This window comes from Moschus berezovskii, chromosome 20 (assembly GCF_049115385.1).
Source record: "Moschus berezovskii isolate FMDL1 chromosome 20, NW_MosBer_1.0, whole genome shotgun sequence".
NCBI classification, from domain to species: Eukaryota; Metazoa; Chordata; class Mammalia; order Artiodactyla; family Moschidae; genus Moschus; species Moschus berezovskii.
In genome coordinates this window covers 48,466,268-48,489,864 of record NC_142479.1, presented here as the reverse complement: position 1 = coordinate 48,489,864, position 23,597 = coordinate 48,466,268, and the positions used below count along the sequence as shown (strand labels likewise).

Below are 23,597 nucleotides of genomic sequence, written 5' to 3'. Positions count from 1 at the left end.
AAGAAGTGCAGCCGGAAAGAGGAGAGAGTCAAGGTGATTCAGGGGTTCAGGAGTGGAGGGAGGGAAGAGACACTAGGGTGCATTTGTGGGCAGCTGGAAAAGTGGCTGCCAAGCGGGAGGTGTGTGCAGTACGGGGAGGACAGTGGGGTGGTGGGCAGGGGCAGGAGAGGGATCCTTTAGCCTGGGGAGGGTGGGCTTTGGACTGGAGGTGACACCACCAGGTGTAGGTAGGGCAGGTGGGACAGTGCCTGCATCTCTTCAGGGCTGTGGTTTCCTGGAGTAACCGGAGATGGGGTCACTACAGAAGGGGCAGCCTGGCGGGAGGAGACTGAAGAAGGAATGGGATGTGGTGCGGGGCCTGCAACCCAGTGAGAGGAGGGAGTTTAGTGGCGAGGAGGCTCGGTGAAGCGGGGAGCTAGCTGGGCAGAAGGAGCTCAATGAGAGGGAAGGGGCTGGGTAGGGAGGGGGATTATTAAGCAAGAGGGGCCTAGGAGTCTCCTCTCTTGGACTAGAAGGGGAGCAGCTAAGAGCAGGGATTCTGTCCCTTTCCCTCTGACACTCCACTCCCCGCCCATTGCACCCCCCATGCTCAGCGTGGGGAAATCAGGAGGCAGCCTCTCTGTTCTTTCTTTTCCAGGACGGGGGTGGGGAGCCACAGACTTTCTGGCTCATGGTGGGTATGGGGAAATGAGGGGCTTTTCCTCCCCTTTGCAGCTAAATCCTTTGCCCCTGGGGTCCTAGAGCAGGCTGATGTCCTGGGTGGAGGGTGGCAGTGGGCGTCGGGAAGGGACTGGGGCATAGGGAAGGGACTGGGGCCTTGCTCTCCCCCATCCCCCATGCACCGCGGGGGCAGGCAGGGGGACTTCAGCCCCAGGCTGGCTTTCTTTCTCATTTCGCTGCTCTTGGCTCTTATGGTGGAAAAATCGAAGCACTCCCCTTGGTACAGCTGAGGCGGAGAGGGTGAGCCTGGCTGGGAGGCTGTCCTGGCAGGGGAGGCGAGGAGCAGGCGGGGCCTGGCTGGGGACAAACTGCCCCCCTGCTCAACCCCCTCTGCTTCAACGTGGCTCTCCAGGCCCAGGGTTAAGTCCTGAGTCTGAGGTGGAGGGGGCTGGGGCCTGGGAGGAGGCAAGCATTGGGCTTGGGCTCAGCATCAGGCCCATAGCACCCTCTCTCCCATGGCTGTTCACAGAACCGTCTCCAAGGGGTAATTTCAAGCCCTCCTGGAGTCCTAGAGGGAACCACTGTGATGCTGCACCAGGAGGGATTTGAGGCAGACTGGGACAGGCTTTCTCCCGACGCAGGGCTTTATCCTAAGGGAGCTGTTTGCTCAGAGCATTTTGGGCGGCCTTTCTGTACATTATCCGTATCATCTTCATGACCACCCCAAGCCCAGCATTAGCCATCCCCATGTTATAGGTGAGGAACCCGAGGCTCCAAGAAGTCCAGAGTCGCAGAGCCTTGAAGTGGCCAAGGCAGGACTGAACCCAGGTGTCTGGCTCACTGAATGATGCTCTTTCCTCAATACTGGGAAAGCTGACGAGCCTTCCTCTCCAGGGTTCGGAGCCCCCAAGCAGCTCCCTGGTGGGCTGCTCAGTCAGGGGAAGAGCTTTGCTGGCATCACCGGTGTGCTCTGCGCCATGCCCCCATCTCAGCACAGCCCATGGTCTCTGCTACTGTCCCCAGCCCCTTGTTTAGTTGTAAGATGCCTGGGGGGATCTCCCCATATCCACCTTCTCCTAGAGCTAGCACTGCTCCTGCTCCATTTTTCCAGCCGCCCCAGTCCCTGGCCCCGGCCCCCTCTCTCCAGCTCGATGGAAAGAGGAGCCCAGAGAGGAGCCCAACCACTTTCCCTCTGGAATCTGCTGCCTCGGCTCTCGGATGGAGAAACCATCTGGAGTGTATTATGGGCAGTGGAGAAAGCTGAGAGCAGGAAAATGTGAGTTGGCCCCAGCGGCGGCTCCTGTCTGCAGGAAGAGGGGGCTCAGTGCTCTTTAGGGGACGGGCCAGCAGCTGCCCCCACTTCCTGAGTCCCTGGAAGGGCAGATAAGAGAAGTGCGGAGAGGGTGGCCTGGGAAGGCAGGGCCCAGCCCTCTAGACAACTCTTTAGATCCTAGTTTTAAACCACTGATATTATTTACCTCCTATTTCACGGACGAGACCAAGGTCCAGAGAGGGACAGTGACTTCCCCAAGGTCACACAGCAAGTAATGACAGAAAAGATTGGAACTGAATCCCTTCCATGTATGTGCACACACCAATAGACATCAGAAGTCCTCAGAGTCAAAGTGGAGGACAAAAGCAGGAGGGCAGCCTAGAGGCTGGATGATCTTTCTCTTCCTTAGCTTCAAATGAGTGAAGTGAGGGAGCAAAGGCCAATAAGAACAGGAAGGAATATCCTTCATCCTTTCAGGGTCTTCATCCCTGCCTCTCCTCCCACTCCTGCCCCACATGTCACCCTTTCCTTGTCCCTGATGTTTGAGGCTGGCCTGGTCCTGGGGCTTCCAGGCTCTTTCTCTGGGTCCCAGGAGCCCCCTCCCCCAAGCGGGGCCCCAGCTCCAGACGTGGCAGGGTGAGCAGGAGTGAGGTTTCTCCACTCCCTCCCAAGTGCTGTGCTGGCGGCTCCCGAAATAAAAATCAAATGTGGGCTTGGCAGAGACAGCGGGGTGGGAGAAGCAGCAGCCGACAGCGCTGGGCCTTCATTCTTTCCATTGTAACTTCACATCCTAACCTCTGGCATTTTAATTATTCTCCTACCCGCTTGCTCTCCCTGGGCCAGAGGGTGAGCTCACCCTTTCCTCTAGCCTGGGAGGGGGTGGCCACTGCCTGGACCCCCAACCCCCAGGCTGCTCCCAGGAAGCTGGGTGGAGCCAGGCTTGCTGCTCCCTCTTGCTTCTACAGTCCCTAAGGAGGCGGCCAGCCTGGCATCTAAGGTTCCATGTGTGAATCATGAAGTCTTCACACCCGCTGCTCCATTGAATGGTAGCCACTGTCTTAAGCTGAGGCATTGCCGGCTCACCACACGTGTATGCAGAGCAGAACTAAGACCCAGGCTGGTGGCTCCCAGTCCTGCACTCTTGCTAAACCTAGGAAGAGGGCACGAAGAGCTCAGGCTGAATGTCCAATTTTCCCCCAATGGTAAGTGATTTAAAGCATTATTTTGATATTAAAACATACAAGGACATAGTATGGGGGAAGAAGTCAAATGTCTCTGAATTTTCAAGGTAGAAACAGGTTCTCGAAGATCTCCACTTGAGGCTGTCTGCAGACACCGGGCAGCAGCATCTTCCCCCAGGTCTGGCCATGAACTCATATCTATTAGCGGCCAGTTTGTTTGGACCTCAGGCTGCCACTGAAAATGCTGGTGGGTGCCAGCAGGGAGCCTTGGCCCACCCTGGAGGGCAGATGCCTTCTCCCACCCCCCAGAATCTCTGCTGATTCTGTGTGTCTCCTGGGAGGCCAACTTTCACAAGGCAATCAGCACAGGTGAGGGGCAGCCTCAACTCTGACCCCAGAGCCAGCATCCCAACAACCTTAACCAAGGCCTCCTGCTCCATCCGCATGTCCAAGAACCTCTCCCCACTCATGGCTTCAGAGGCCAGCCCAGTATCGGGCACGGGGTGGGGGGGCACCCTGTGTTTCCTTCCTTCTTGCCCAGTAAGTCTCCCCTGAATGAATATTCCACCTATGGAACTATGTAGGTACAAGGCCTTGTAGGCAGTTATGGTCTCCACTCTAGTGGAGCTTCTAGAAGTAAAGTGGAATGTTATTCAATGTGATGAGTTCTGTGATGGGGGAAATAAGGTTCTGGAAGCCCCTGGAAGGAGACTTCTGATCCGAGACCAGTGAGAAGAATATCAGGGAAGACTTCCCAGAGTCAGTGATAACCAGGAGGGAAGGGAAGTTGCAACCAGGAGTTGCAAGCAGAGGGAACAGCTCCTGTGAAGTGACTGGTGAGTAGGAGGAACGAGCCAAGTGCAGAACCCACAGAACTGTAGACACTGTGAGGGCGCAGGTCATGGACGGGGAGCTGCCAGAGTGCTGAGGGTGAAGGGCACGTAGGATGACATGACCGAACTTTCTAGACAAGTGTTGAGGATTGGTTGGAAAGTGATCAGAGTGGAGGTGGGGTGGCCACTAGAAGGCTGCCACAGAGGTCCAGGTGGGAGGTGACAGTCACTAGACCCCAGCTAATGGCAGTGGCATGGAAAGAGATGGCCAGGTTGACAGAGGTATAAGCTATTGGCAGAAGGATAAGAGCTGGTTCATGCCGGTTGACTATGAAATACCTGTAGGGAACCAAGGGGGATGCCGTCTAGGGAGCTAGACCTGTGGAGGGCCCCTGGAGAAAATGTGCAGAGAAGAGGCCAGGCCCAAACCTGAGGGGAGACACAGAAGGCAGAGCCTACAAAGGAGCTGGAGAAAGAGTTACCAGAGAGGTAGGAGGGAAACCAGGAGAATCAGGGGCTGCCCAAGCCCCCAAGGGGCTTCCTAAAGGACATGAGGCTAAAATCTTCAGGGGTCACAGAGGTAGGTTTGGGTGAGACCTGAGAAGGGACGTGTGGTGTGGGGACCAGGAGGCTTCTGCCTCTCTGACCACCAGCCTCCCCCAGCCTCAGCGCCCCTTCAACCCTTCCCCACGTGCCTTCCCTCATCGCACTCTCTCTGACCAGAAGGCAGCTCAACATCCTTCTAAGGGAAGCATCATGACAGCCCCACCCCACTCAGGTTTTGGTTGCCCTTCTTGGCTCCTGAAATAACACCCTACCCCCAAGAACAACAACCATCACATATACCTCTCACCAGAGAATTACACAGAGCTCTTAAGAAGCTGGGGCAGAGAGGAGCACACACCGCCCTCTGGCCCCTGGGGCAGCTCACTGCCTTTTCCAGTTGAGTTCACATGGGGTGCTAGACTCCAGGAAAGCTCCAGAGAAGCCTGGCCCTCGGGGCTAAAGCAGAGAGAAGCAATGACCCTGGCCAACACATGCAGTGACAGGAGAGGTACAGAGAACAACCTGTGTTAGATCCAGCAGAGAGATCCAGGCAGACTTCATGTAGGAGGTGACTCTGGCTAGGACCTTGAAAGACTAGCAGGATTTGGTCAAGTGACAACGGGAGCCAAAGGGGTTGCAGCAGGAAGGAATGTGGTGAGAAAGGGCATGAAGGTAGAAAGGGGGGCTCAACATTTGGGTGGCAGCCAATAGATCAGGTGGCTGGTGGCCCCAAACAGTAGGGCAGAGGGGACAGGAGGCTACCAGGTGAACGGCCTGGAATACCAAAGGAGAAGACCTCAGACTTTGTCCCCTGCTGCCTCTTGACCCAGGGCTTTCTGTTCAGGCACTGTTTCCCTGCTCTTTCACTCATTCATTTGAGAAATACTTCAGTTCAGTTCAGTTCAGTTCAGTCGCTCAGTCGTGTCTGACTCTCCGCGACCCCATGAATCACAGCACGCCAGGCCTCCCTGTCCATCACCAACTCCCGGAGTACACTCAAACTCAGGTCCACAGAGTCGGTGATGCCATCCAGCCATCTCATTCTCGGTCATCCCCTTCTCCTCCTGCCCCCAACCTTTCCCAGCATCAGAGTCTTTTCCAGTGAGTCAACTCGTCGCATGAGGTGGCCAAAGTATTGCAGCTTCAGCTTTAGCATCAGTCCCTCCAGTGAACATCCAGGATTGATCTCCTTTAGAATGGACTGGTTGGATCTCCTTGCAGTATAAGGGACTCTCAAGAATACTTACTGAGCTCTTAACTTTGTGCTAGGCAAATGTTGAAGTATACTTCAAATACTTTGAGGGACTGGATAAAGTACCTGCCATCACAGAGTTTAAGTTTCAAGAAGAAACACAAAACATAAACTCGTAAACAAATAAAGTCTAAAAATGAAGATCATGATAGAGGTTGTGAAGAAAACAATGACTGGTCACTCTTGGAAAGGAGAGCCTGTGTCCTGGCTCCCCTGAGACCCAGGGCTCCTGAGGGCAGAGCCTGCATCTCCTCCATCAGGCTGGGAGCCCCGGGAAGGACAGAGGATGGGATATTTGAGAGGAAGAGCTGATGTGGTTCAGACACCTCCCAGCAATGAACTGCTGCTGCTCCTTCCCCAGCCCAAGGACCCTCCAGCAGGGGCCCTGCCCTGCCAGCGTCACTTCCCTCAATGCTTAGCGGCTTCTAGTGCCTGGTGGTGGGAGGAGCGCTGGGACCCATGACCTGAAGCCCCAGGCCTTGGAGGAGACTGCAAACAACCGTCTGCTGCTGGACAAGGCGGGTACAGAAGTGACTTCAGGGGGCCTCTGTGGTACAGAGGGACCCAGGGACAGAGGACAGTGGGCTTCTCAGAAAGGACCCTCTTCCCAGCCAGGCCCAGAGGGAGGGCTTCCCTCTCTTCCTCCCCATCCAACCCCCACTCCTTAAATTAACCTCAGCCCCACCCAGAGCTGGAGAGAATGCCCCAAAATAAATCCTAAATTACATGCTGCTTGGGGGCAACCACAACTCTCCTTCCTCTCTCTCTAGCAAGCAGATCTGCCCTACCCAGTGTTGGGGGGCCTCCCCCCAAATGGGCTATTTATACAGCTCCTCGCTTTGCTCTCTGGCCTTCTCATCCTTGGGCAAGGCCCAAGCAGGCTACACAGCTCTCCCAGGAGGTAGAAACAGGTGGAGAGGCTGTGGGATTCTTCAGCCCTGATGGGGCCATGAGAACATAATCTGTAGTCCAAATCAGGGTGCTCTGGGGCACTGCTAAGAATTATACCCAAGCAATGGCATAGATCTGGACTGTCCTGTACCCTCGGCTCCAGCCTCCCAGAGTGCTGCCTTCCCAGGGAGAGAGGGAGCGAGTGACTGAGAGAGAGAGACAGACAGACAGACACGGCCAGCACTGCCCTCACTCCCTGACTGCCTGGGGAGCAGTCACACACACATCACCTGACAGGCCAAGAGTGGCTCAGTTCTGAGGACCCCATACATAGAGGGGAGTCTCGGGGAGAATCTGGGCCAAAAAAGGAGAAGCTGGACATGGCTCTTGGAAGACCATGGACTGAGGACCAGAACTTCCCTGAGCGAAGCCGCTGTCCACTCGGAACCGGCTCCAGACACTGGGGCCAGCTCCCCTCAAGGAGCTGAGAGGGAAGGGGAGGGAAAAGGCAGGAGAGGAGAGAGAGAAGTGTGCACAGTGCCGGGTAAAGGGACCAGAAGGGAGCGGAGCCTCATCTCTACCCGGAGGGTGTCCAGGCACCCGGGGGCCTGGACGCTTGCCCACTGCCCCCTGGCTCCTCAGCCCCTCTGCTCTGCTTCCAAGGGGCTGGGTGAAGGGCCTGCAGCCTGCCTCAGAAGGGGGGCTTTCCTCCTGCTCCTCCACGTTGTCTCCTCATCCCCTTCCCTCTGCCCCCTGGAGCCTGCTCGCCTCCCTCAGAGACCCGGCCCCCTCAGGGGGCATCATGGGGCTGAGGCCCCTCCTCCCCCTCAGTTGCCAGGAGAGAGGGCAGAGAAGCAAGTGTTCCCTTCTCACTTGGACTGTGCCCAGAGGAGCCGGGAGACAGGCGCTGAGAAGGGGGTGAGGGGAGCGGGGAGGAAGTGGAGATGCTGGGAAGTCAGGAAAGGAGCTGGCTGGGGTCCCCGGAGGAGGGAGCATGATGACCCAGGGGGTGGGCGGAGTGGCTCCGCTGTCTGGAGGCCCCCCGTACACATCCAAGCTCACATCCAAGTTCACATCCAAGTTCACATCCAAGTTCACATCCAAGCTCATGTCCAAGTTCACATCCAAGTTCACATCCAAGCTCACATCCAGGTTCACATCCAAGCTCACATCCAAGTTCACATCCAAGCTCACATCTCACACGGGCGATGTAATGCAAAGGGCTCACCCTCTCTGGGCTTCACTCATGAATTGTAAAGAGGGAACAGGACAACAGGAGATGAGCTGACTGAGTCCCAGTCGCCTCTGAGGGGATATTTGTGTTCACAAGGGAAGTCGGTGCCAAGAACTGTGCTGAACACCTGGTGGAGCAGCGGGCTGGGGCGTGTGTGTGTGTGTGTGTGTTGGGAAGTAACGCATAATTATGCCACTGCTGCCTGAGAGGTGCAAGAGGTGCCCAGGCACACCCGGCCAGGGTTCTAACAGCCCTGCTAGAGGTGGCAACTTGTCCCCCTATTAAACTTGATTATCTGTCTGTGTACCAGGTCCCTCTGACCCCACCTGCCCAGAAAACACTGTTTATGAGAGCCGGAGCCTCAGACCTGTCATTTAGCTGGAGGAGGCAACCTAAGCCACAGTGAGGGAAGCGGTGCCCAGCCTGCGGCCGGCACCAGCCCAGACACTTAGTGCCCTGTTTACCCTGGCATGTGCGACTGGCACAGGTGGGGCTCTCCAGGGAGCACCCAGAGGCCTGGCCAGCAGACACTCCTGGAGGCCAAATAGCAGACCAGGACAGCAGCTCAGCAGAGCCAGGGGCGCGGCGCGTGGAGCAGCATCTAGCCTGAATCGCATACCGTCCTTGTGCTGCGGCCCCCGAGGTACTAGCCCCCACTCCTATCACCAGTCAAGTGGCCTCTCAGCTACCCTGCAAGAGGAGATCACACAGGCCGGGCTTAGCCGGAGAAACTGCAGCTCTGGGACTTCTGAAAACCCCCCCAAAGGCCCCCACAAAGTGGGGAGGCTGGAGGAGGTGAAGGAAGCCCCAGAAGTCTGGAGCCCTGGCCGGATGTGCCTGGACACCTGCTCACTCCCCAGGTCTGGGGGAGCCGCCCTCAGCACTGAAAGCACACGTGGCTTCAGTTAAATGTGCGCCATCTCCCCTCCGCCCCACCAGTCACGACACAGATGCTGTCTGCACATTCTTCCTCTATCACAGACCACGGAGACCATATCCCACCGCCCACCATGCCCACCACACACAAAGCCTTCTACAGCCCAGCTCAGAACACAGCTTATAGGAGTCACACACAAGACGTTCACCACAAGATACCAGCTCCCCATATGTAATCTACATCCCCTGAATGAGGACACATACATACACGCACGCGTGCACACACACACACGAATCCTCTGCACCCATACCCTCCTTCCGGCTCCACACCCCCACCAAGGGAACATGAGAGATTCTAACACTTCAGTCCTGAGTGTCTCCTTGCCCGCATCTCCGTCCCCATCCCCTCCCCTGCCAGCCTCCCTCCAGGCTCACGGCCCCCCACGGTCAGCTTCTCTCCCTCTAGGCCATGGGTGACCCCCGAGCTGGGCCCTTGCCCTTGAGGCCTCACGTCTCCTCTCCCCATCTGCCCACAGTGGGAAATGAGGGCTGCACACTTGGGCAGCCCCTGGCAGCTACCACTCCACTGGCCCTCAGGCTTCAGGGCAGCTGGGGGTTCCAGAGGAAGGGGAGCAGCAGCTGGCAGTTGCTCAGGTGGGTGGGCCTCACTTCCCTTGGCCTGACACCCCCTCAACGGACCGCCCACCCCTTCCCATTCCAGGCTGAGTCATCCTTACATATGGAGCCTCAGCACATCTGGAAAAGCTGCAGCCTGTGCAGGCAGCGCCACGTGGACGCCCCTCCCCTGTGCTGTAACTCACGCCCACCCCTCCTAGCAGCTGGGTTCTGGCCCCTCAATCCCACCTGGACCAGGCGCTTGGTCACCTAGCAGGCAGGCAGACACCCCAGTGCCAGCCTCTGAGACAGGGCATCCAGTGACCTCAGGGCCTCTCCCCACTAGCAGTAACCACGACAACTCGGTGCCCATCCCCAAGTGAGCAGGGTAGCACCGGGTTTGGGATAGGCCAGGCCTGGGCTGGGGGAGGCAGGCACTGAGCTGGGCGCTGAGCAGGCAGTGGTTTGGCCCAGCAGGCAGAGGGAGTTTATCCTGGCACCCCGCCCTGAAGCCAAACATCCTTCACTAACCTCGCAGACACATCAAAGCTGGCCAGGAAGGGGCCCTTCAGTAGAGGAAACCTGCAGTCCTGGCAGGCTGACAGCCTGGCTCCAGGCACAGGACCACCCTGTCCCACTCGGCAGCCCAGGCTGAGGCTGGGCACAGCCGTCCTGGAGGGGCGGGCAGAAGACACTTCTACCCCATCCCTCTCCCCTACCAACTCTCTCCCTGTCCCACAGCTGCAAAGAGGATGCTTATGTGCCCAGGTGAGGGTGGCACAGCTGGCACCAGGACCCAGCTTTGGCACCTAGAACAGGTTCCCTCCCAGACTTGCCACCTCCCATCCTCCAGGCAGGAGAGGCTGATGGAGGAGCTCGCTTTGCGCCTCAGCCTGGAAGAGGAGTGTGTGCTAGATTGCAGGGGCACCAACTTCACCCCTCACCGCAGGCTGGCTTATTCAGGAAAGGACCTTTCCACGTAGATGAAGGAGGATGAAGAGGGCAGGGGTTCCAGGGCTAGAAAGCAGAACAAAGCTTCAGAAAATAGCAGCTGAAGCAGAGTCGGAAGAGGAGAACTGGGCTGCAAGCCACCGGCCTCTCTCTGGGGACAGCAGGGGCTGAGGAGGAAGAGGGGCTGTGAGGCGCTAACAAGGAGGGAGGAGGTGCAAACAGGGCCACTGGGGTGAGGGGATCCTGGAGGCAGCCCCCGAAAGGCTGGCCTGGTGATAAGGAAGCCGGGGGTGCTGAGAGGGGGCTGCTGCATCCGTACGAGAGGCTGGGTGGTGTGCACTCACGTATGTACACACATGCAGACACACACTGCACGCGCCCGCCCACGCGTGTGTGCACACAACTCCAGCCAAGTCTGTCCTCGGCTGGGGGCCAGATGATGTGGCTGCGTAAAGGAGCTATGATTTGCGGAAGAATGTGATCTCTGCCCACCTCGCTTCCTGCCCGTCTGCTCACACTCATTCTTCGCCTAACTCCCAGGTCCCTAACTGGTGTTCAGTTTCAGGGATGTCCCAAGCTGTGTCTTCTCTGCATTTTAGTCTCAGTTCCCAGACCCTTTAGAAGCTGTCTCCTCAAAATGCCCAACTCACAGAGAGGCTACCCTTTCTAACGGCCACCCCCCACTTGTTTGGGATTGGGAAGTTCTTCTGAAGTCTAACTGCAATCCCTTGTAACATTTGGATATGAGCAGAGGTAGCAACAAGCAGGGTGCAAAAGAACCCTCTCTCAAGGGGCCAAGAGCAGAGCTACAAAGTGGGGCCCCAGGGGTTCCCCAACCCCTTTCTTCTCTCTGACTACAGGGTCTTATCTCTAAGAGACAGCATCAAGTGTGGGGATGGGAGGGGAACTGTTGGGAGGAGGGGCAGGGTTGCAGAGAAGGAGCCCCAGAAGCAGGGAACCAGGGCTGGAGGGCTCTGAAGACCCTGACGTTACGTTCTTCCCATCTGAATCTTAGTGGCCATGCTCCCTCTGCCACCCAAGACAGCCAAAGCTCAGTAGCTTAGCCTCTCTTCTTCCTCTGAACTTCCCACCACCCACCTCTTGGAGGTGTTTCCCTTCCCACTGCTGGCTGTGCCCCAGAAACCTACACTTTGGAAGGATAAAGGCTGCCAAATGCAGTTTTTGTCTCTGCTAAGACTCTGGGAAGGTGAGCATTAGTTGAGTTCCTCCAAACTGCTCATTAGGATAATAAGCTCCCTGCACCGATAATCGTCATGTGGCACTCCCCTCTCCATCCTCCTGGCGCGTGGGTTGGTGGCTCAGCCCAGGATCAATTAAAGACATTATCTTCCCACAGCCAGACCCATCACCCTGAGAATGAGTGACAGGCCAGTGGGCTTTAGTTTTCAAAGAAATGCTGGGAAGGAGACTCAGACCCTGATCTCATTGCCAAGAATTCCTATTGGCAACCCAGCAAGCATCCTGCGTGTCCTGGAAGGTAGACAGGGAGCCAAGCATTCCTTGCAGCGCGCCCCGTAGGAATTGCTCAATCCCTGGGGAGCCATCTCACTTACACAAGGTGAAGGGGTATGTGTATACTTGGGGAGGGGGCAGAAAGCAAAAGAGGTGGATTCTCCAAACCACACAGTCTGTGGAGATGGGAAACCTGGTTAGTCTGGAACAACCTCTGCAACCAAGAGCCCCTCATTAAAGACTCCGGTAATTCATTCCCTATCCTCTTGGAGAAATCTGGCCCCTGACCTAGGAGGCCCCCAACCAGCTTCAACTCAGTGACAACAGAGCCAGTGTTTACTTGGAACAAAGCACCATGGGAAATGAAAGCTGAATCAGAACTGGGCTGGCCCCCGCAGCCTAGTGGGAACATTAGGACATGTACACACATCTTCAAGGGAGAATGGCCAAGTGCGTCAGAAAGGCCCAGAGAAAGGCTTGGGGCGGGGTAAGCAGGAAGGGGATCATTACTTCTTGCAGGAGGATCCAAGTCCAGGAAGGCTTTCTGGAGGAGGTGGTATTTGAACTGAGCCTTGAAGGATGGATGAGAATTTGTTAGGTTTCAAGGAGGCATGGGGCAGGTGTACTAGGTACAGAGGAAAGGAGAGGGGCAGAAAGGGCTGGGCATGTGGCTGGAGGGCATGTGGGCAGGACGGAGAGTGGCACACTGCGAGGACAGATGGGGCTGGTTATGAAGGACCCAAGGTCTCCTTGAGGTAAGACTTTATTTAGGCAGAAGTGGAAGCCTCTAGAAGTCAGGGAATGAGAGAGTGACATACCCCACCAGGGGCAAGGAGGCGGTCAGGCTGGAGGCCTTGAGGACATCCCTGATGGCCTTGGGGAGCCACAGTGGGTGGGAGCAGTCAGGGATATGCACAGTCCCCATGAGGGTGAGGGGAGCCCAGGCAATGCTCAGTGGGCAGCAGGGGGAGCAGAAATGGGAAACAAACCAGGAAGAGAGGGAATTCTCAAATTCCTGGACCCAGCACCACTGCCACACCCCTGTGGCCCTCCAGGAGCAGTCAACACCAGGCCTGCCTCTGATGTTGGCCCTGGGTGGGGGGAGGCCCAAAGCACTTAATGGACAGCAGAGGGGGCCAGTGAGCAGGGAACAGCAGGAAGTGGAGCTAGACTTAGCTGGCTGGTCTAGAAGGGCTTAGAACAATTCTCAGAGGGAAACAATACCCTTAATCTCTTAGCACCTCATTCTGTCTCCATATGAAATGGAGACAAAGAGCTCTGGTCCCCTTTACCAGGAAAGAAACATTTATTGCTTATTATTATTTTTTGTGTTTTTTAAATTGAAGTATAGCTAATTTCGGAGAAGTCTGTGGCAACCCACTCCAGTACTCTTGCCTGGAAAATCCCATGGACAGAGGAGCCTGGTGGGCTGCAGTCCACGGGGTCGCTAAGAGTTGGACACGACTGAGTGACTTCACTTTCACTTTTCACTTTCATGCATTGGAGAAGGAAATGGCAACCCCCTCCAGTGTTCTTGCCTGGAGAATCCCAGGGGTGGGGGAGCCTGGTGGGCTGCCGTCTATGGGGTCGCACAGAGTTGGACACGACTGAAGCGACTTAGCATGCATGCATGCATTGGAGAAGGAAATGGCAACCCACTCCAGTGTTCTTGCCTGGAGAATCCCTGGGATGGGGGAGCCTGGTGGGCTGCCGTCTATGGGGTCGCACAGAGTCAGACACGACTGAAGAGACGCAGCAGCAGCAGCAGCAGCATAGCTAATTTACAGGGCTTCCCTGGTGGCTCAGACAGTAAAGAATCCGCCTGTAATGCAGGAGACCCAGGTTAGATCCCTGGATCAGGAAGACCCCCCTGTAGAAGTAATGGCTACCCACTCCAGTATTCTTGCCTGGAGAATTCCATGGACAGAGAAGCCTGGCAGGCTACAGTCCAGGGGGTCACAAAGAGTCTGACACAACTGAGCAACTAACTTACTGACTGACTGACAGCTAATTTACAATGTTATGTTAGTTCCAAGTGTACAGCAAAGTGATTCATGTATATTCTTTTTTAGATTCTTTTCCATCACAGGTCATTACAAGATATTGAGTATAGTTCCCTGTGCTATACCGTAGGTTCTTGTTTGCCTAGTTTACACATAGTAGGGTGTATCCCAGACTCCTGTTTATCTCTCTCCCCTGCCCCCAACCTGTACTATCCCTTTGGTAGCCATAAATTTGTTTTCTGTCTGTGAGTCTATTTCTGTTTTGTAAATAAGTTCATTCGTATCATTTTTGAGAGTTCACATATAATTTATCCTTCTCTGTCTGATTTAGTTTAATAATCTCTAGGTCCATCTATTATGCTGCAAAAGGCATTATTTCATTCTTTTTTTATAGCTGATAATACCACCTCTTCTTTATCCATCCATTTATCAATAGACACTTAGATTACTTCCATGTCTTGGCTATTGTAGCATATTGTTATGAAGAAAATAGTAATAAAAATAAATATTTTTATTTATTTGGCTGCATAGGGTCTTAGCTGTGGCACGTGGGATCTAGTTCCCCGACCAGGGATCAAACCCAGGCACCCTGTATTGGGAGTGCAGACTCTTAGCCGCTGGACCACTAGGGAATTCCCTATCAGGTAATATTAATTTACCATTACTGTATGCCAGATACTGAGTGGCTTATTTCATCGTCACAGTGACCCTATGTGACAAAGGAGGTACTGTTATCCGCCCCCACACCCTCTTCCAGATAAGTGTAGAAAGGTACAGAGAAGTTTGGTTTCTTGACTGAAGTCACACAGCACACCCTAACAAGTGACACACTTATTAACACAACACAATACTGTCCCTACAGGCAGAGCTGGTTCAGTTCAGTTCAGCTCAGTCGCTCAGTCGTGTCCGACTCTTTGTGACCCCATGGACTACAGCACGCCAGGCCTCCCTGTCCATCACCAACTCCCGGAGTTCACTCAAACTCATGTCCATTGAGTCAGTGATGTCATCCAGCCATCTCATCCTCCGTCATCCCCTTCTCCTCCCGCCTTCAATCTTTCCCAGCATCAGGGTCTTTTCCAGTGAGTCAGTTCTTCACATCAGGTGGCCAAAGTATTGGAGTTTCAGCTTCAGCATCAGTCCTTCCAATGAATATTCAGGACTGATTTCCTTTAGAATGGACTGGTTGGAACTCCTTGCAGTCCAAGGGACTCTCGAGTCTTTTCCAACACCACAGTTCAAAAGCATCAATTCTTCGGCGCTCAGCTTTCTTCATAGTCCAATTCTCACATCCATACATGACTACTGGAAAAATCATAGCTTTGACTAGACGGACCTTTGTTGGCAAAGTAACGTCCCTGCTTTTTAATATGCTGTCTAGGTTTGTCATAACTTTTCTTCCAAGAGCTGGGTTAGGGCAGAATATTCTGGGTATTTCTGAAAGAAACATCTCTGCCCAAGGCCATGTCATTTATGGGGATCGATCAGTGTCCACCACAGTATGGTGGGGAGGGAGGTGAGAGGAACAGAACTCAGTCTGTCTCTTGCCTCTTACCCAGGGCCTGCCTGAGCCAGGCTGCACAGGGCCTCGCACTGCAGCTCCCAGTGAGTTCCTCCAGCCTTAGCAGAGGCTCCCCAGGCCTGACAAGCGTGCCACCCCTGAGGCACCACTGGGTGTGGGGTCCTAAGACTTGCGTAGTTGGGTCTTGACTCAGCCCCAGTGTCCCCTGTGACTTGGCCTTTCTACCCCTCCGGTCTTTAGCTGCCTTCTCTGAGAAGAGAGCGGGTGGCCCAGCTGACCTCCGAAGCCCTTCAAGCTGGGCCCTTGTTGGGCACACAATCAGCTCCTTCTTTAGCAAATGGGCCAGGGAGGCTCGAGCCAGTAGTAAGACACTGCAACTGCGCTGCTCTTGGGAAACCCCAGACGGAATCTGGCATGGACTCTAGAAGGACGCACCGTCTGCGTGAGGCCTCTGGGCCTCCCTGCCCTCATGCCCCTGTATGTCTGAGCACCCATGCACACACATACACGCACTGCCCACCCACTGCCAGAGTGTTGAACAGAAGGTGTTGTCATTGTCCACGAGCCTCCTGCCTCTAGACAAGACCAGGCCCCTGTCTGCTCAGTCTGGGGCCCCACTGTGCTTCCAGCCCCAACCGACCTCACCCACCAGGAATGCTGGGGCCCTTGGAGCCATGATGCATGCCGACAACAGGGCCTGGTGTTCTTGGCCTGAGCTGGGACCGCCCACCTCCAGGCCGCTCAGCCCATCCCCATCTGCCGGAAGGAGCATAGAAAGGAAGTCTGATGTCATGAAAAAAACACTGGGGATCCAGAAGCAGATTCCAGAGGCTCTCTAGACTCTGCCCAGGAGCCTTACTTTCCCACTGGGGAGACGCGGGGCAGAAAGTTAGAGTAGATATTCTCCTGCAACATATCAGGGATGTGGGTAAGTTTGCTGGATTTAAGAAATAAAAATACAGGACACTCAGTTAAATTAGAATTTCAGATGACAACTAAATTTTAGTTTAAGTGTGTCCCAAATATTGCATGGGACATATTTATTTATATTAAAATGCTATTCACTGTTTATCTGAAATTCAGATTTAACTGGCATCTTGTATTTTGTCTGGCAATCCTACACCTGTGTCAGTGGACGCCAGAGGGAAGCAATGCCATCCTCCTGCCCTCCTCCTGCTTCTCCTCAGGGTGCCAACCTGCCTGGTCCCTTCACCTTTTCAGCCTTCTACGTCCACCCCTGAAGCTCCTGCATGCCCTTCTGAGCATCCTCATTCCACTCCCTAGGATACCCTTCTCCCTAAGCTCGCCCATCTTCCTCTACCCAAAAGGCTACACCTCTTGTAGGCTCCAGGCCTGGGCAGAGGAGCAGGAGGTTCCGGGCAGACACCTCGGGTCTTGGGTGTTGCAGCAACAGGGCCCTGGAAGCCCAAGTCAGCAACAGCTCACTAAGGAAGCAGCAGCGTGGGTGCTGGGGGGAGAAGGCTCCAGAACCCTCTGCACTAGGTCTCCTTAGGCAGAGGAGTGGGCTAGGTCCATAGCCAACTGCTGGGGGAGGAGGAAAGACATGCTGCTCCACGCCCCCACTCCCCATTCCCTTCTCCAAGATCAGTCAACAGGAGCTGCAGATAGAGAAGGCATTCTCTGGGGCCAGACCCCAGTTCCGCGTGGATCAGAGACTGGGAGATTCTGGCCTTAGGGGCCAACAGATAATGAGAAACAGAGACAGAGAAAGAGGCCAAGGAGAGAGAGATACACTGAGCAAGACCAGGCGGGTCAGCGAGACACAGGACCAAACCGGAGACAAGGGAGATGGAGACAGACAGCAAAACAGACCCCGCCACTCAGACAGACAGAGATTAACAGAGGAGAAACAGATGGGAAAACAAGGAACACGCAGAAATGCAGAGAAACTGCATGGAGACACAGACAGAGAGAAACACGGCAAAGCAAGGAGGGGTTAAACAAAAGCCAGAGACAACTGGACTGGGAGAAATGAGAAACAGGGACGAGGAGAAGCATGGAAAGAAAAAAAGAAAGAGCCGGAGGGTGACTGTCCTTTCCTACTAGGCTGGGGCTAGTTTTCAGGGGCGAAGTCAGACTTGAGACACGGCAGGAACGTCTAAACACCTAAGAGTGATCCTCTCCAGGATCCCTCCCCCTTTCCCCAGGTCTAGGAACAGCACCCCAAGGACCATCTCCATTTCGCCCCTACCCCAAGGGTCCGGGCCCCATCTCTCCAACTCCCGCGAGTTTTCCTCACGTCTCATCTGGGTTTAGGCGTCTGGCTCTCCCCTCTGCTGATCGCCCACCGAGACGGTCCCCCGCCCCACGCTCCAGCCTGGTCCCCCGAGGAGAGAGTTCGGGAAGACCCGGCCCAGGTTCCCGCCCCGCTCCGCCTGGCTCCGGGGGGAATCCCACGTTGAGCGATGCTGCCACCTGCCGGCTGCACCCGGAAAGCACAACGCGCCTCAGGGCTGGGCGCGCCGGCAGGTCGGAATCCAGCCCCTGCAGGCCAGGACAGCGGCCTCGGGGGTGGGGGTGGGGTCTTTCTAGGAATCTGGGTGGGCCTGCTCGCCCGCGCCCCGGCTCGCCTGGCTCTGCGGACTCAGGGACTAGTTTCAGAATCCTGGGGCCTCAACTTCCCCTGTAGTCACATGGAGGAAATGTACCAACGCCTCCTCCCTGGATTTCCAGGAGGGTGGGGGCGGGGCAAGACTGTACCAGCGCTCTACTCCTGGTTCTCCTTCCCCAGAAATCAAGCAGGCCACCCCTCTCTCTCTCTTATCGGCAAAACAAAACAAAAAGTGGCACCTCCCTCCGTTGCCATCCCCTCAATCCACTCCAAGACCTTCGCTTCTGCTCTCCCTCTGCCCCCCAGAAGTCCACGTGGGAAGGGGCTTCCAGTGGTCCAGCTCACTCGGCCTGCAGCCCCTCGCCATCTCAAGCTTGGGCCCTCTTAGAGGGTGAAGCAGTTAGGGGTTGGGAAAGGGTAGCTCAGCAATCTTGAACTGACACAATATATATATATATATTTAAAATCAGATAATCTTTTCTAACTCCCATTTCCCAATCCAGACTTCTTCCCCCTCCCCCTCCCTCTCCGCCTCCTTTTCCCGGTTGGGCCCTTCCCGGGTGCATCAGCTCCGCCCCCATCCCGAGGTGGGGCCCTATAGGTGGCGAGTCGTGGGAAAGGTCGCGGCCCCGCCTCTCTCCTCCTTCCCCTACACACGGAAGCTCGGTGGCCCCCGAGCAAGAATGTCTGACACCTGGGTCGCCAGCCTCTTGCTGCTAGGCCTGCTGGCCGGCCTCCAACAGGTGAGCGTTTGGGAAGGTAAAACTGTGGAATTTTCAGGCTCCTATTCTTGTGGGTCAGGGACTTGCTTCTGACTTTCGATCGCCACCTTCCATTGTCAGGATCTCCTCGTGACCCCAGGCAGTTAGCAACTCCTCTCTCTTTTTCGCTGGGGAGGTACTAGGTAGAGGACGCGGAGGGAGGTCCTGAGAAGGTCTGGGTTCCTTCACCTAGTGGGGTACTGTGTCGTAGGACCTATTCCCGCACACCAATGTCTGACATCTAGCGCCTCTCGGAGAGTGGGGTCTTTGACCCCAATTAGCCTTGACTCGCCCTTCTCGCTCCTTCCCGCAGCGTCAGAAAGCCGGGACCTGCGGTCTGGACTGAGATCTGGACGTCTCGCCAGCTTGTCTCCCCAGCTCCGTTCTTGCCAGTGCTGGGTGACCTTGGGGGAAGTCCTGGCCCTCTCTGGGACTGCATATCTGTGCTTGTGCCCTAGAGAAAAGGAGGCTCCCTCTTCCCTTTTTGGAGTAGGGGTAGGATTCTAGCGGTGATAGGATTTGATTGATCTGGCTGCCTGACCCAAGGCTGGGATGATCTCGATTTCTGTGATTTTCAAGGGTAAGGCGAAGTGTCAGCACCCCCACATTCCTCTCTCCCCCCAGCCTGGGGGAAGGGCAGTCTATCTGGTTCTGGGATGGGAGATTATCCTGGAAACTGACATGGCTCTAGAATATGGATTTTTAACCTCTATGAGAGCCTGAGGGAAGGGCCAGGCCAGCTCCTCACAACATTCACTAACTGTGCGGAGCGACTTCACCCCAAAAGCCCTGCTACTCCTTCTCCATCACCTGCAGTGGGTTTGCGCCAGCACTAGGCTGTGCATCCTTTTGTTGATTTCTCCCAACAACTCCATGGGGCAGGTTATTAATGCCCTCGGTTCACATGTAAGTCAAGTTGAAGTTGCCCAGAATCGCCCCCATGTTGGATACCACCTCAGTCAAGATCACCCCCTGTTTAAGAAGTGGGTGAATTGGAGAGAATCTGGGAGAGGATCCCCTACTCCTCCAAACAGGAGCTCAAGATTAATTTGTTAAATCTGCTGTCTTTTTCTCAGTTGGGGGCCAGGAGAGGGGGAGGCACAGGGGCTGGGATGAGGGGAAGTGGGTATGCTGAGTGCCTGGACCCCTTGGGCTATCCTCACCCTCTCTGGGCCAACCTGCAGGGGTTCATTCCTGCTTCTGACCCTTCTGGCCAAGGCTTGAGAGAAGAGGGTGTGCACCCGGGACTGAGCACAGGAAAGGGGTATCAACCCATCTGTTACTGGCTGTCATTGGTATTCTAAGCTTTACTGTTGTCATTAGCAACTGAACTGTTATTTCAAAATATAAAGATATCGTGGTCTTGGGACTTCCCTGGTGGTCCAGTAGTTAAGACTTCCCACTTCCACTGCAGGGGGCACAGGTCAGGGAACTAAGATCCCTATATGCTGCGTGACCCTCCCCCGACCCCCAAAGAAAGAGATATGGTGGTCTCATAAAAAAAGTTGGCTTCTTATTCTTGAGCTGTGGTTTTTTATCCCCTTCGAGGCTGGGATGGGGTGACAGATAACCTCGCTTTAGCTGTGTTCCTCTGCCTGCTTTTCTTCCTCCCCCCACTGCCTGGGAGCAACCAGGATGAAATGAAACCAGGTTGTCAATGAATGTTCTTTCATTCATTCTGCCAAAATCGTGGTTGGTTTTCAACAGACAAAAATCCCTTCCCTGGTGGAGTTTTCTACTAAGGAGACAAACAACTAGCAAGATAAAGTAAAATACGTTGTATGTTAGATGTTGACAGGAGTTCTGCAGAGAAAGTAAGCTCCATTAGGGGAAAGGAAGTGCTTTGTGAGAGTAGATGTAATTTTAAGTAAGATGGTCAGAGAAGGTGCTGGAGCCAGCCTCTCAGATTCCTGGGGAGAGAGGCTCCAAGCAGGGCTTATACACATATTTTTATGTTAATCGGGTGAAATTCTATAATGATAGCCTCCACGTGGCACAGAACTAGTGCAGAAGAGGGAGGGAGGGGGGGAGCTGTTTCTGGAGAGGAGGGCCCAGCACTTCTCAGAGCCAGGAAGGCCCAGACTGGGTCTGAAGGATGACTGGGAGTTCAGTGGGCCCTGATGGCTCAGGGACAAGGGTCTGCCCCTGTAGCCGGGGAACTCCCAGTGGGTGGTGGGTTGGTCATGGCATCTGGGACCCAGGAAGCCACCGAGGGAAGCTTCCTGCAGGGTTTCTGGTGATCGGATTTGTGGGATAGGAACTTGCCAAGGTGTTGGGAGTGACTTCGGTGGGGGGCTGTGATGGGGGTGGGTTGGAAGGGTGGGGTAGGGGTGTGAGCTTACAGACCTAGGGGTGAGCAAATGTGGTAGGAGGTGTGACGAGACGAGGAAGGAGAGCGAGGGCCACCAGGTGGCAGCTCGGGCTGCAACTACTGACCCAGGGAAGATGTGGAGTGGGGTGGAAAGCAGGCTTGGGGGAGAATGCTGATCCTCTGGGGCTGTGAGGTACCCGGGTAGAGCACCTGGGTGGAAACCCTGGCCCCCTGTTTATGACCCAAACCTTTGCCTCTTCTCTTCCACAGGCTGCAGCCACGTGTGGTCTCTTCTTGTAAGTCTGGGGTTTGGGCTGTAACTTCCATTGTGGGGAGGAGACACCCCAAATCCTGCCCTGCCTGCCTTCATCATCCTCACCCACTCCCCTTCTAGCCAGAAACCATCCCCCCGACCCAGAGAGGGGGAGTCCACTCTTCTACCCTCTTCCACCAACCAACCCATGGGCAGTTTCACACTTGGGGGTCACTCCCCAATAATGAAGAGGGGCTGAGGGGAGTGATCTCTGGGCATCTAAGTGTTTCTACCAAGTCAGCCCTGGATGTTCCAGGAACACTGAGTCCCTCTTGCCTCCTGTACTGTGGGCCCCACCATCTCGCCATTCACTCTTAGAGTTCACTCCTGGACCCTCCCCACTGCCCCTCTCCCCTGCATTTCTTTAGAGTGATGCTGTAACCACTACAACACTCAATCCCACACCTGTCCAGTAAGGTCATCAGGACATTCATTACACCCATTTTATAGATGAGGAAAGTGAGGCGCAGGAAGGAATGTATCTTGGCAGGAGTGCACAAGGAAAGTAGTGAGCTGAACCTGAAACCCAGGTCCCTATCCCAGTCCCAGGTTCCTCCCACTAAGCTCAGAGGGGCCTGTAACCCTGCTCTGCCAAAGGTGTGGCTTGTGCCCTGAGCATATGGTGGGTTTTAGGGAAGCTAGGATCCTTCTGCCCTCCTCCCCCGCCCCCGCCTTGGTACTAAGAGCCTCTATCCCACCCCACTCCCAGCACCTGCCCTAAGGGATTCAAATGCTGTGGGAGCAGCTGTTGCCAAGAGTACCAGCCGGAGCAGTATGAGTTCTTCTCCGGCCCCTTAAGGTGAGCCCTGGGCCAGTTCCTCTGGGCACAATCCTCCGATGGGTCTGGCCAACACAGGACTGGACTGGACTTCCTACTGTGAAGGGTGGGGGTAGGTCAAGGGAGGGAGGGCGGTGTGGTGACTGGAGACTCGGCCTGATGTTGGTGGTTCCTTACCCCAGGATTTTTGTCATCATCTTCCTGATCATCATACCCCTCTTGTGCATCTGCGGCCTGGCTAAGCACTTGTATCTCAACTGCAGAAAGTCAGAGCAGGAGGCCCCAACAGCCCCCCCGGAACATCCCCCCATTGCTCCTGTAGAGAGGGTCACAGCACCCATTTCTGAGCCCCCACCCCCCTACAGTGAGGTGGGTATCCATCCCAACCCCTGATCTGTCCCTCAGCTGTCTGTACCTCCCTTTTCTGATTTTTAGAGCAACTGGGGCAGTGAAGAGTGGCCTTACACCATGTCTCTGGGCCCTGGGGAGGGCTCTGCCACCAGCGTGGGGTCACTCTTCTCCCTGGTAAATATGCCTCCACCAGCACACAGGTGGCAATGACCAGTGGCCCACCCTAAGAAGTCACTGTGTCCCCTCCTTTCCCTGCAGATTATTCTGAAGCCCGTCCTGGGTCTGCCTCCCTTGGAGCCGCCCCCTCCCTACAGCTTCAGGCCTGAAGAATATGCCGGGGTACGCAGAGGCATCGACAACTCCACCTTCTGATCCACCTCCTGCCTGGAACTCTGTCATCAGCCACCTCCCCAGTGCCTCCTAGGTCAAGCCAGAGACTCTCAGAAGCCCTGGAGCACCCTCGCCCCTCCTGCCACACCTCTGGCAGTTCTTGGCTTTAACTTATTGCTTTTCTACCCTTGTTCCATGCCAGTTGCTTCTCTTGTCTCAAGGGCTGGTCTGGAGTGACATGTCCACCCCTCACCTTGCATTGTAAGTTAGAGGCTGCCAGGAGGAAAATGTGAACAGTTGGAGGTGCCCAGCAGTGGAATGGGCTACTCTGAGCAGTGGAGGAGGCTGCACCCTGGGGTGCGAATGTGGCCTGGACGGCCAGCTCTGAGATGCTTGGGAGGGCACCAATGCACCCTGCGAGATGGGGCTGCTTCGGCTCTCTCCCATTCTACCTGAATAGAGAAGACCCCATTGTCCTCTCCCCACCCCCAACACGTGTTCTCAGTAAATTTCAGTTGATTGTTGCTGGGAGTCTGCCTCTGATTGTGGGGAGGTGAGCTCAGGCACTGCTGGGGTACATAGGTGTGTGTGTGTGTGTGTGTATGTGTGTATGGAGGGGGAGGGGAGCGGGTGGAGGTCACTGTGCCTGAAAAATCCCACCATTGATGAGCCTGGAAGAACAGCACATCAGTAGGTCACCCTGCAGGAGAGGATCTTGGCAGATGCTTTGACCTCTGGTTCCTTGAGGTCTTTGGGTGCCAAAGAGTCCGGACGGGGACTAGAGATGGGGAGTGACCACCGTGTGCTTCCTCGTCCTGTCCTCCTGCTGCTTTCCCTTGGGACACTTAGAACTCAGTTCTGACTCTGTCAT

The 23,597-nt window shown here is 55.3% G+C and overlaps 1 protein-coding gene across 1 annotated transcript; it reads left to right on the top strand.

Moving 5' to 3' along the window:
• The first annotated feature begins 18,516 nt into the window (after window positions 1-18,516).
• TMEM92 (transmembrane protein 92) lies at window positions 18,517-23,235 on the top strand. The gene is made up of 5 exons (XM_055396716.2): window positions 18,517-18,625; window positions 21,225-21,250; window positions 21,977-22,066; window positions 22,228-22,414; window positions 22,655-23,235. Exons 1-5 carry the CDS (start codon window positions 18,566-18,568, stop codon window positions 22,766-22,768), a joined length of 477 nt encoding a protein of 158 aa, XP_055252691.2. The 5' UTR covers window positions 18,517-18,565; the 3' UTR covers window positions 22,769-23,235.
• The last annotated feature ends 362 nt before the right edge of the window (window positions 23,236-23,597 follow it).